Source organism: Motacilla alba, chromosome Z (genome assembly GCF_015832195.1).
Source record: "Motacilla alba alba isolate MOTALB_02 chromosome Z, Motacilla_alba_V1.0_pri, whole genome shotgun sequence".
In the NCBI taxonomy this organism is placed as follows: Eukaryota; Metazoa; Chordata; class Aves; order Passeriformes; family Motacillidae; genus Motacilla; species Motacilla alba.
Window position 1 is genome coordinate 56,857,726 of NC_052046.1, and position 13,072 is coordinate 56,870,797.

At 35.8% G+C, this 13,072-nt stretch overlaps 1 protein-coding gene across 12 annotated transcripts in view; it reads left to right on the forward strand.

Annotated features, from left to right (window-relative positions):
- Nucleotides 1-13,072, forward strand: part of NFIB (nuclear factor I B) — a 264,606-nt gene that overhangs the window by 232,553 nt on the left and 18,981 nt on the right. For 4 of the 12 annotated variants that reach the window (XM_038123583.1, XM_038123589.1, XM_038123586.1 and 1 more), the window contains exons 9-10: nucleotides 2,174-2,339; nucleotides 5,789-5,871. The exons of 4 other annotated variants lie outside the window; for them this stretch is intronic. In XM_038123583.1, the coding sequence (XP_037979511.1) occupies nucleotides 2,174-2,339; nucleotides 5,789-5,871 (249 nt within the window). The remainder of the gene's footprint in view (nucleotides 1-2,173; nucleotides 2,340-5,788; nucleotides 5,872-13,072) is intronic. 4 more of the 12 variants (XM_038123585.1, XM_038123591.1, XM_038123587.1 and 1 more) reach the window with 2 other exon arrangements.

Here is a 13,072-nt window from a genome sequence, read left to right on the forward strand (position 1 = left end):
AATCACTGGTAAATCCTCTATGGCTGTCAACAAGCACAGGATTTCACCCTCTATTTGGATGGAGTGGGGTGATGTACTGCCCTGCCATTATGTCTCGCACAGGAAAGAATTTGATTTCGAAGAAAATGGGGTATAAGTATAATCTTTTTCTTAATATTTGTCTGAACAAGGAGTGGGTTTGCTCATTTGGGCCATATGGGTAGGGGCAAAGCTGAGGTCCACGTGAGCCACTGGATCCCTGGCTGGGATCACTACAGTACAATATAAGGTGACATATTTCTGTAAATCATCATGTTCTCCTGAGATCTTCTAATTTATTTTAATTTATTCTTGTCTGTTTTTGGAGACAGCTGCTTTTGTAAGCTGATTGTACTGTCTGTTTAAATCCATACACTTCACAGAATCTTCTTTCTAAGTTTTAATAAAAGTTGATAATTTTGGTAAGAGATTCTCAGCTACTTTTGTGATGTTAGCATACCACATAAGCTAAGGCTTCTAAGGTAGCCTTGTGGTTGCAGGTCAGTGACTCCACCTACAAGCTACCACATGCAACTGAGAGGTGATATTCCCTCCAGCAGGCTGTGTGGACAGCTGGGCTGCCAGGACAGGAGAAGAGGCTTGCCTCTGCAGCAGACTCCCTGGAAGCATAGTGAAAATCCAGTCCAACTTAGTGAGCACATCTTCCTGACAAGAGTTGTGTCTAGAGAGCGATTTTTTCTCATTAGGAGAGGTAGTTTGCTGCTCATAATTAGTGTGGGTTTTTTACTGTTATTTTTCATTGTAAGGCTTGTGATTTTAGAGAGGGGAGATAGTCAGCTAACTGCTCTATGTTCCTGTGGATACCATATTGGTTTCCATTTGCACTTATATTTTCTAGTGTTTTCTGCTAATTTAGCTTTAGGTGTCCTAAGCAAGACTCTCCCTCGGGTGCATTTGCAAAGTTTAGTGAATCATACTGCCAGGAAGTTTCTTGTGCTATTAATTTTAAATTTCCTCCTTCTCAATTTCATTCCATTACCCCAAGTATGCATTTCCTGTATTTTACAAGTAATTCCTTCCTCTTCTGTGTGTTTATTCTTCTCACATACTTGTGGTAATTGTGTCAGTCCAGTTATTATTTCATTACCATAGTCATGCTTACCTCCTTTAACCTTTCCTTGAATCAGTTTAATTGTGAACTTTATCAGTCCGTGTCTTTAGGTTATCTTAATTTTGCAAGATGCTTCTGATTGAAAGATTCCCAGTATTTAATGTTTGTATGACTCTTTTAAAATACTTGTGACTGACAGAGCACATGATCAGTTTCAGGCAGAAGTTATCAGCTACCATTGTAAAAACTATTTACTATGCGCTAGTTTTTATTGCAAGTTATTTACCCTTGGAGTATTTGCAGTCATGCAGAATGTCTAAGGTATGTTTCAGCACTGGATAAACATATATTTACCAGTCAACATTGCCATAATCAGATGTGCCTACATGTAGAAAATACCATATTACATGGATGACCTGTACCTAGCATAAGGTCATGTGCAGAGAGCCTCTAGTATCTATGAAAGAAGTGTTATTACTTATTATGCTCTTGACTTGCAAAGAGCAAGTTCCCATTATTAAACACTTCTGTGTTTTTAGTAGGTGGCTTTTTGCCAGATGTTACAATGTGTACATTATAGTGCATCATATCCAAACCCTCTACTGTATTCCCAAATTGTGAATCATTAGTTAGCCTTCCAGTGTGAGTAACCTCTGTGGACAACTGTGGTCAAGTCTTGGTTATCCTCCAAGCCAGGGTGGTGTGGCATGTGAAAACAGAGGTTTTACATCAGTTGTTTGCTCTTAATACTTCATACATTAGGGCCTGTGCCTGGTCAGTTTACTCCTGCTATCATAGGATTTTGGTTCACAGACACCGCATGAGCAGCAAAAATATTTTGAAACAATCAGGTAGAAAGAATGCAGAAGAATGCTTACCAGAAAGTACTGCTACCTAAGCATGTACTACCTATCTGAAAAGGGACCTGCCTGGTGAAATGGAAATACATAGCCTATTTAGAGCAGCACATTCCAAAACACAGGCGCTATGATGATGGGCAATTCTGGAAAACCCTAAGATAGGTAGGTTCCTTAAACACAATGTGTATGTTTCACAAGGCATTCTTTTGGTTTTGTTTTGTAGCCTAACAGCAGTGGTCAAGTAGTAGGGAAAATGCCTGGCCATTTTACTCCAGTTTTGGCACCCTCTCCCCATCACAGTGCGGTGCGACCTGTGACCCTGACCATGACAGATACTAAACCCATCACTACATCCACTGAAGGTGAGGCATCTTCACCTACAGCAACCAGTAAGTATTTCTTTAGGAAACAAAAAATGTCCATCAAAGATTTGATATGATTTCAAATTGAGGCCAGAAAAAGGCACCTTTTCCTACTATTTGACCAAGTGGGTGCTCATCGTTTTACATGGAGACCAAACATGGTCTGACTGCAAAGCTTTTCCTCCCCAAATTTCAACCGATGGATCATGTTACATGAACCAAAGTTTGTGACATGACAAGCAAAATGAAAGAGAAAAGTCTGCATATTTGACCACTATTCAAGGAAAAGAAAATGTGTTTTTTCATCTAAGGTGGACATTGTTAAGACATTGAGAAGCACACCCAGACAGTAAGGTTTGCAATGACCCACAGATGGAATTCCAAACAAGGACTGGATAATTTGCTCCTCAATGAACTTTCCTACAGAAATCAAACCTTGTTACAACACATATTGAATCTGAGCTATGATAATTGCATGTTAATATAGGTTGTGTCATTTTTAGCAAAAACAACTGTCATGGCAAAAGAAAATTTTCATTCCTTGTTATTTCTTCAAGGGATGGTAGATCCAGTTTGTGCTTGATGTTTTTTAAAATAGAGAGTAATAAACTCTAACTTCAATCTTTTAAGCTCTTTACTACATATAGGATCATGTTATTTGTCCTATTATCTTCAATGGAATTGCAGTTCTAGAAATACAGGCAAATACCTAGACTGATTTCTTCCCTTCAAAGTATTCATAATAAGTGGTTCAGAATGCTGCTTTTTAACTGTGTTCTGAATTCCTGTTGTCCTTGAACTTTTATTTGGATTTGAGATGGCCAGTGTTACCAGCATTTATCAGAGTGATGAAGATTTTTAGGAGACACTTCCAGATTCTTGGGAAAAAATCTTAAAAGTCTTTAAAAGTATTAGTCTCTTTAGGATTTGTAACATTAAAACTACTTTTTCTGACCCGTTTAATATTTGAACTTCAAATACACTCCCTAACTATTGGTCTTTTTTTTTTGTGAAAGGGTAGTAGTAACTTTTAGAGAAACTACCGCTCAGGTGCATATATATATATATATATATATATATATATATATATATATATATATATATATATATATATATATATATATATGGAAGGGTTTTATCTGCTCTTTCACTATATTAGTTTTGTTAAGAGGTCTTAAGTATGATAGTTTTGTTAAGAGTCTATCTGTAGCCCCACTGGTGATTTGTGGTACAGTTTTTGAACCTTTTAAGAAGAGTTAGTTTTAGCAGCAAAGTAGAAGCTGTTACTCTAAACATTTGCACTAGAACAGAAAACTGAGAAAACTAAGTTACTGTACAGTTTCAAGTATTTGTGGTTTCATTCTACTTTGACATGATTGTGCTTGGTCTACATATCTCTCTTAGATGAGGTCAGGGTTTCTGATAAAAATGACAAAAAGAACACAGTAAATGCCAGAATTATTTTGCGTTGTTTTCTGGTTATATGACCTCAATAATCATTATAGGAAAGCATACCTAATTTGTACATTGTTCTCCTACCAAGGGAACTATTTGGATCATATTTTCCAATTAAATCATCATGCAGTTTCTTGTGCAACTCATGGAAACCTGAGTAGCTGAACCTTTAGAACACCTTGGCTTAGATACCTAAAATAAGGCTTCCTCCATGCTTCCATATTAGTTTCCAAGTAAATTCTTGCCACTACAGCAAAAAAATAACAATAGAAAAAAATCCCTATGTGCAAATTTTATTTGAATATGGTCATACTGCCTACAAGATAGGTATAACCCCTCACCTGCTCAGGGTATTATGATTTTTGGAAAACTGCACTAGTCTATCTCCTTGATACAGGCTTTTGACACTGGGTTGGTAACTGTAAGAGTATAAAAAATGAAGATATATTGCATGTTGACAATGAAAACAACAATTAAATGAAGGATCGTGTCCTTCTGATATATAAATTATGTATGAATACATATAAACTGTATTATCAGTCAAACAGTATTATCAGTCATAATAGGTCCACCACACAGATTGCTGATGTTAACCTAATAGGAAGATCAACACCTAACATATTTTATAGCATAGTTTTACTTTTATTTGCAGAGATTGACTGATTGATTGGTCCAAAATATATATAGTTATATATTTATATAACTTGGACAAAAAAATTATCAGTATTATTCAGTGTGATGAAAATGAATTGACAAATGATTAGCACTTCTTTTCATTCTGAAGTGCTATAGCAGAATTTTTATTAATGAGAAAGAACATCAGGCTTTAATAATATTTGTGGAACCCTGTGGCCTCCATCATAATTTCCTTCTCATAATTGGTTAATTCTTGTTACAGTTTTTCAGTAAAACCTATTTCCTGTATGTAGAATTTTAATTTTTTTAAATTAATGCATTTTCTTGGTTTTTTTCCATGTGAACTTAATATTAGTAGGCTAGTTTAGTAAGTACTCTCATCTAGCTTCTCACTGGAATGCTTGTATGTGTCTGTCCAGTTTTAGTAGTTTTGCTACTGAGTCTTCACTAGTTTTCCAGGAGGTTTCCAGGCTGTGATGCTACAGATTGCAGTGTGGACATCTCCACACTGGGAAGTTGAGTGAGGCCACCTAATTAATTTGATAAGTGCCTCTAAAAGACATGAGAATGTAATGACTTTCAGGAATTACTGGGAGAGACCAGAGAGGAATTTGTCCTACAGATGAAGGATCCATTCTCTGTAGCTAATCCTGGCATCACATGACATTCCCTTTCTCCTCAGAAATGGTTTCCTTCGATCTTCTGAAGCAGGTAGTGAGAGAATTATTTTAGTTGCTCCCCTCAGAAAATATTGTTTTCTGATGTATGGTGGAGTTGAATATTTTCTGTTATATTGCGCAGTAAGAATTAGCACCCTTCTTAGGAAAATATCAATCAGTTTATACTCCATTAAGCAAGCAATTTGCATTACTGCAAAGATTCATTTCATGCCACATAAGTTAACCAAACTTTTTATTTGAATTCATGTTCAACTTTTACAGTTGTTTGATACTTTCTTGGCAAAAACAGGGCCTTTACAGAAATAAAAAAATAACGTGATCATGAATGCTTTCTCTCAGCATTGTAACTTCAGTGTTTTCACAGTTGCTTTAGATTGGTAAAATGGAAATTAAGAGTGTGATTAGTTCAAATAAATAAATTTGGAAATAATTTGAAAAAAAATTAATCAAAGTAACTACCATTGTCAAGAGACATCATTGTGATTTACATATGCAGCTTCCATTGAAGTTTATAGGAATTTACACATGCCTGTCCAAATTTGGTCCAATATTTCTTTTGCTTTGTCTCAAAGAAAAACCAAAGACACTTCCTATACATTGCAAAATCATAACTCTGGATTCCTCATATTTTTACTGTACCTGCACAAGGTAATAGATATGATAGGTTGGTATTTTTATCAATATGTTTTGTTCTTCCTTAATCAGCCTACACAGCCTCAGGCACATCCCAAGCCAATCGATATGTGGGACTAAGCCCAAGAGACCCATCCTTCCTACACCAGCAACAGGTGGGCAAGTTTCACGTAGGTGTAATGATGTAGAGAAGCTTTTGTGGTATTACCTTCCTACATGCTGCCACTGGTATCTTGGATTAGACAGAAATCTTGAGGTTTTCAGTATTTGTCACGTGAAGATGATGTTTATTCAAAACAAACTGAATGCTTTAAGAAATATCAGCTTAGCCTAGTCTTTCTTTCTTAGATTGGTATCATCTTAAGGAACTCCTGATATGTTTCTTTCAATATTTGATTTTTCTAGGGTTCATACATTTAATCTTTAATAGGATTTTAGGAAGTAGAAGGAGACGTTTAAGAAACAAATACTAATTTCAAAATCAGTTTATAAAAATAAGCAAAACTTTCAAAGCAAAAAATACAGTTTATTATTTTCAAGTTTTGTTTCCTTTTCCTTCTAAATGTTTAACACATTTCCTAATTTTACTTTTAAAAGATCAGTTGTAAAACTGAATTCTCAAGGCAGCACATCATCATTTCTAGCATAATAGGCTGAAATTGATCTGCTGATTTCAAATGTGACAAAACCACATTTTTATTCTAGTTTCTTATATCATTTATATTTCAAGTAGCATTTTAAATTTCACATCTCATTAATGCTGTAAATTTAATGCAAATGAAGTGTTTACCCAAACTGTGAAAATATAGAGCTGAGATTAATGACGGCATACAAATAAATTAGCTGAAGTCAGTAGCAAGGCCATGCACATAAAGAAATGGTACATTTCAAAAATAAATCCAGACTCTTTAGAATTTTAATGTACTTTATCATGTGTGTTTCTGTTCCTCTTAGATCTTAACAGTATAGGACTTTGAAGTTCACAGCATGTAAAATGTTACAAAGAGAAAAGCTGAATGTGGCAATAGGAAAGAGAGTGTTAAATAGGCCTTGGTATTTGTTGTACTGTATTTTTTTCTCAGACTTGTGTTCTTCTCAGCAGTTTAAACACATTTCTGTTTCATTTTTCAGTAAAACCTACCCGTTCTACATTGTTGAGATATAGCTGACCCGTGCTTCAGCTGAAACTCCCTATCCATACCCACTCACAGGACAAGGAGGCAGTATGTCCATTTTAAGGGTCACCACATGCAGAGTTCAGAGAAAATCATAAAGATGATAATTTATTCAGAATAGCTGATGTGTTGCCAACTATTTTTTAACTAGTAGAGACTTAACTTCAAATATCTGTACACTTTCTTTATGAAAATATGTAATGACTATTGGCTTTTCCAGCCATTAATTTCTCTATAACTTCTCTGGCATATTGTTTTCTTGGATTTTTTTAACCCCTCAGATATTTTCTTACTGTGAAATATGTTATAATTACTATGAAATTTTTTTTTCAAGATACACAACATATGATTATTGTTTTCTAAAGCACACATAACACCTCTCTTTTTTACACACTGCGAATGTACGTTGTCGAGTTCTTGTGAAGTTTTATATAGCCTTCTTTGAAATGTCTCCGACATCCTGTTAATTTAGGGATGCGCAATATGTTTTTCCCCTTTGTGTTTTTAGACACAATTTTTTCTGCAGCATGCTCCTGCTTAGGCCTACTCCACCTTCCAAGCTCATTGAAGGACTTCTAATCTTCTTGTCACATGCCAGAAAGTAGTAGAAGCATATTTTATTTTCTCCTGGCTGAATTTGACATATATATTGCTGATGTTTTGCATCTTCTATTTATTTTTGTCCTTGTGTAGATCAAAATAGATTTCAAAATTTCAGCAGTGTCCTTGGAACATCAAAGTGAAAGGGATCTCAAAGGTCTTTGGTATTGACATGTGTTGTGTCTCATACTCCCTTTCATGGTAAAGCATATGGCCAAATGACTTAAAGGCAAGGGGAAACTAAGCTAAATCTCACATACACTTCAGAAGCAGAAGAATTATTTAATGCTACTATGTTAAACCAATGTTCCCCTTTCTAAAGGGGGGAACCTGTATTGCTGCATGGTCTCATTATATTAATCCAAGAGCATCAATTGGTGGCCAGTGAGCCATGTATTATATTTAAAAATATCAGTATTTTATTGTCTTTGCTCTTAACTCACTATTCTCTTCTACCATATGCAATGGACATAACTGTGTTTGCCTGAGTGTGTTTGTGTGTATGACTGCCTACAGATATGTAGAAAATTAAGGAGTAGTATGCACAGCTGAAATTATCCAAAAGAATGGAATACTTAAAGTTTCTCAGATGGATAAATATGGACATATAAGTATGTGTAGGTATGTTTCTAATGAATTAGTTACCTTCACTCAATTCTAAAGGTGACATACAGAGATGACAGACTATACACACACACACACACACACACACACACATACAAACACACAACTCATATAACCCAGAAAGTAAGGTAGAGCATTGAGATTGTCTAAACAACTTCAATAGAGCAAAGGTTGTCCTTTGGTAAGGCAGAAATGGGATTGATTTACTATGTCCTTTCATTACTTTATAACAATATAAAGGAGACCACTCTTCTTGTGGCAGATTTTAAATGCATTTGCTTTAAAGCAACCTGTGATGAATGAAAAGAAAAATCAAGGGGTATGTGAAATAAGGCAATTAATCATTTTGTATTAGTGGAGAGAAATTTTCAATTAGAAAGCCATTGGTTTTAGCTCCAGAGAGATCTTTAAACATTCCCCCCTGTAATGCACAGTGACCCCTCAAGAATAAATATTGTCACCACTACCTTTTTTACTTCATTGGAGGAGTCTTTATGAAGATTTATTCTCTCTGGTTATGAGAAATATTAGCAAGTACCCATGAGTAGTTTTTGTTGCTTTTAAAAAAAGCCATTATGTAGCCCATTTAAGTTACAGTAACCACAATAAATTTAAAAGTTACACACCTATTTGCAACACACACTCACATGGAGTCTTCACAAAGTGATAGCTTCCTAGAAATTCCAGTAAACCATGTACAGCACAGCATACCCCAAATCCTCACATTTAGATGGGAAGCCCTGAAGAAAACTTTGAAAGACAATACATAATAGGACCAGCGAGAGAATTTGTTGACTTTTACTAATCTGGACACTGTGAAATTGTGATGTTATATGCATTACTTAGCCTGCAACATTGATAGTTAGAAAGACTAGATTTGAATGAGGAATTATAACTATGCAGTCCATTTTCTGATACACTAGCTGATGGATCTCCCCATTATTTGCCTTGAAACGTCAGCCAACAAAAAAATCAATATCTTGCTTCAGTGGCATTTGGAGAATCCTATATATCTTGGCATTTTCTTGTAAAAATTTCATCAGACCTCCTCTGTCTATTAGAAATTATTAATGACCACTCATTTTTCTTTTTTTGATTCAGCATCAGCTTCTGAGAATTGTTAAGTGTTGATAATGTAACTGCAGGAAGAACACAGTGGGAGAGGGCAAGGGGCATGATAGGAGCTGGTTCCTGAATGAGAGAATTTTTCTTAATTTTATTCTTGGTCATTGGTGGAAGTATTTTCTGAAGTCAAATCTACTGCTCACTGTTCTTTATCTCTCCTGAGAAACATCCTAGCTAAATTAAATTAAATAAAAGAAAGGTTGGATCATCTTTGCAATTATATGGGTGCACCTTCATCCTCCTCCCCGCTATTCATTTGCATTTATTTGTGAATTCTAAGCCTAGACTAGAGGAAAAAAAAAACAAACCAACAAACTGAGGAAAGTCAGTCAAATTCTACCTTCTACAAGTGGACACAATTCCTTGCAAGATTCTAGTTGTGTCTGCATTCTTTTGACTAAGTAAGTTTAATGGCAAGATCATTAGTTTAGGAACAAAGTCTTAATGATCAGGATCCTCACAGCTATGTGATGACATTTCTTTAGCCTTCTTGTGTCATGATTCTCCAACTTCATGGATTTATTATGGTATTGAAATGACAAACGCTTTGAGTCAGGTTATGTTGTTTCTGGCAATAGTGCTAGAAAGTTGCCAGAAATACTAGTCATATACTTTGCCTGTGTAAATAGTTTAAAAAGATAGATGGATGCATGGATGGATGGATGGATGGATGGATGGATGGATGGATGGATGGATGGATGGATACATAGACACTTGTATTTATTGCAAGTGCAGATGAATGATATCACAAAAAATTAAGGTTTCTGTTGGAATGGATGAAATAACTGCAAGGTTTTTGTTCTTGACCATTTAATTTTAGTGCACATCTGGCCTTGTATGGATGATTCTATTTTTAATTAGAAAATATAAATAAATGGAATCGTTATTAAGGTTTTTAACAATAATCTCTAGAAATTTAACCATGCTAACTTATGCCGGTCCAGTTGCTGAGGAGTTAATGAACTCTTCCAATTTTTGCACTGATAAACTCAGTGCCATGATTTTCACTAAAGCTTGCACTTTCTGGGTATGATGGTATGTTGCATTCATGGTTTTCACACAGATTTTACAATTATGTGTGAGACCTTTTCAATATACATAGTAATAAGGTCTCCAAAATGATCACAAAATTGTAGATAGCTTTTATTTCCTACAAATGCCTCCCCTGTCTCTTCAGTAGAAATTTCTTCTTACCAAATGCATCTTTCAGTTACTGAGGTGCACAGTTCAACCTGTAGTGCTCTTCATACTGTTAATCATGGAAATTGTGAACTTAAATGTCCACTGAACACAGAGTATTTGTTTACAAAATGTTTTGAGTGGATGTTACTTTTGCATTCAGCAGCAGACTGAAAGAAGAACACTGACAGACTCCTAAACAGAACTTGTCAGTAAAGTCAGGAAACAGGTTATCAACACTTAGCCTGTTCTTATTGTGTCCCTTATCATAATTGACAGTTTGACGTAAAACTGTGTCACATGATTGCCAGGGAGGTATGTAAATGGCTAAGAGGTCACCTTTCACATAAGCTTGCTGGAAAGGAAACACATTTAAAGGAAGTTTCAGTCAGAACAATGACAATATGCAAATGTTAAGTTTTATGGGCATTTCTCAACTAACAGAAGCTATAACAGTCTCTTATTACACTTTACAAAATACAATTCTTCTTTCACTGTCTATCATAGAAACTTGAAATGAATGTTAGTCTTAGCCATTCTTTAGATACAAGACTACAAAATCTGCTTAAATACTAACCCCTAAAATCATTCATACTATGATTAAAGATTGAGCTGTTGGGCTGTGGGTTTTTAATGTATGTGTGATTTGCATACTTAAAACACTGCAGGATGGTTGTGCTTGCAAGGTGCTGTTTAAACTGTGAAGACAGCTATAGTAAAATCTAGCACTTGGGTAGAACTTCACATCAGTATGTTTCACAGCTCTGCAAAGTGCAAAACAAAATCAATTTCCTGGCATTTTACAGAACAGAAGCACTCGGTCTACTGCTTTCCTTATCTTCAGGCCTGTGTCCACCTTCAAGCTTGTGTTCTCTTCCTGTAAAACATCTGAGGTGAATGAGGGAGTTGCACAGCCTCCCATGCAGTGGGCTTTGTGCTCTTGGCTACTTCATGAGTGCAGCAGTGGGGATGTATCACAGGCATAAGGGCAGAGACTAGCCTGGGGTACCTGTGAGGATTCCTCATGTCCTTCAAGGCTGGGCATCGTTTTCCACTTCATAATATAGACTCAACCTCTTTCTCTTGTGGTTAAATGAGAGATAAATAAGAAAATCATTCACAATTTTTTGAGGATGGAAGATGTTATGGTAGTGAGGTTTATTCTGGCTTGCCTTGCTAAAAATCCACAGAACTGTTGACTGAAGATCAAGTCTGTTCAACAGCCTTCTTGGGAAGACTTCTCACCATGTCATATGTCAAGTCAGGTCATTTATTTTTCATTCATAACATACATTTGATGAAATTAGTAATGTTTTCTTATGTTTTCTTTTCCATTTCTTATGTCTCTCTACTGAGGAATGTAAGTTCTCTCAAGTAGTTTCCTGCCTCTCCTCTTCACATATTCTGAAAGAAAAACACTTTTAGGATGGCTTATAGTGGATAAGAATGACTGTGCCTTCTCCTCTCCAGCTAATACTGTGGCATGATTTTAAGAGTACCTAGGTTACTCTGAGGAGAATAACTAGACAGAAAGCTTTCAGTATTACTCCAGATGACATATAGCACTTGAAATTCTGTAGTGAAGTGCCTTATGTCCTTCTAAAGCTTGGTATTCATGTCAGGTCTATGCATCCAAGCTTTCCCTTCTGGGCTATATGGACATCCTCCTGGGGCAGCCTCCCGCTGCTGATCAGACTTCTTACATCAAAAGGAGCCCAGACTTAAAAAGTCCTATTAAATTCTACATTATTTTTATCCAGAAGCCACTCAACACATGCAAAGGATGCAGATGCAGACTTTGAAAGTGATATTTCTAAATCTTAGACATGCAGAGATCTTTCCATAAGAGTCACTTGGGAGAGGAAGTTTTACGTGAGGGAGATTTAAAAAAAATAAAAATTCCAAGCAGGTTCATTTTTAAAGACAATGAGGCAGCTATGTGAGCCTACTGAGGAATGTGGAGCAGCAGTTTTTTACATTGGGAAGGTGTATTTCAGTACAACTAATACAGCCCTGGGCTTGTCACAGAGCCAGCTGTCATGCAAACCTGTACCTCTCCAAGGTGTCAGTACTGCAAGCGTGGCGCAGTTGGTGCAGTGAATAGCACTACAGTACTAACTGTGAGTCTCATGGAGCATGAACCTTCAACTAAATGGGCATGTACGTGCCTACAGATTAGGTATAAAATGCACATGTTGCATTATTATCTTCGCAGTGTTTGGCTGTATGTGAATTAAGGTACATGTGACTGTAAATAATAAGCAGCATGCCATTACTAACATTTATGAAATATGTTTCAAAAACTTTGTGGTGCTTTCATAATGATAAATTTAATGCATAAACTGTATGTGTGGAAGGCTTTCACACAGACTGTGGGAAGAATACAGTGATATAGTGCAGAAGCTATTTACTAAAATGCAATGTATCAGTCTCTTACTCTTTTTCCCAAATGACAAATACAATAAGGTTTTATATAACAAGCTAAATGCTTGCCAGATTTTTGAGTTAGAACTAAGTGAATATTATAATTTGTTAATACTAAGTTTGTGATTTAAGTATATTTTTAATGGTTCTAATTAGCCAAAGGGTGCTTATTCATAGATTTTATATTTTGTGAAGAAGTAAAAGAGGGGGATGGGTGGGAGGGTTTAAC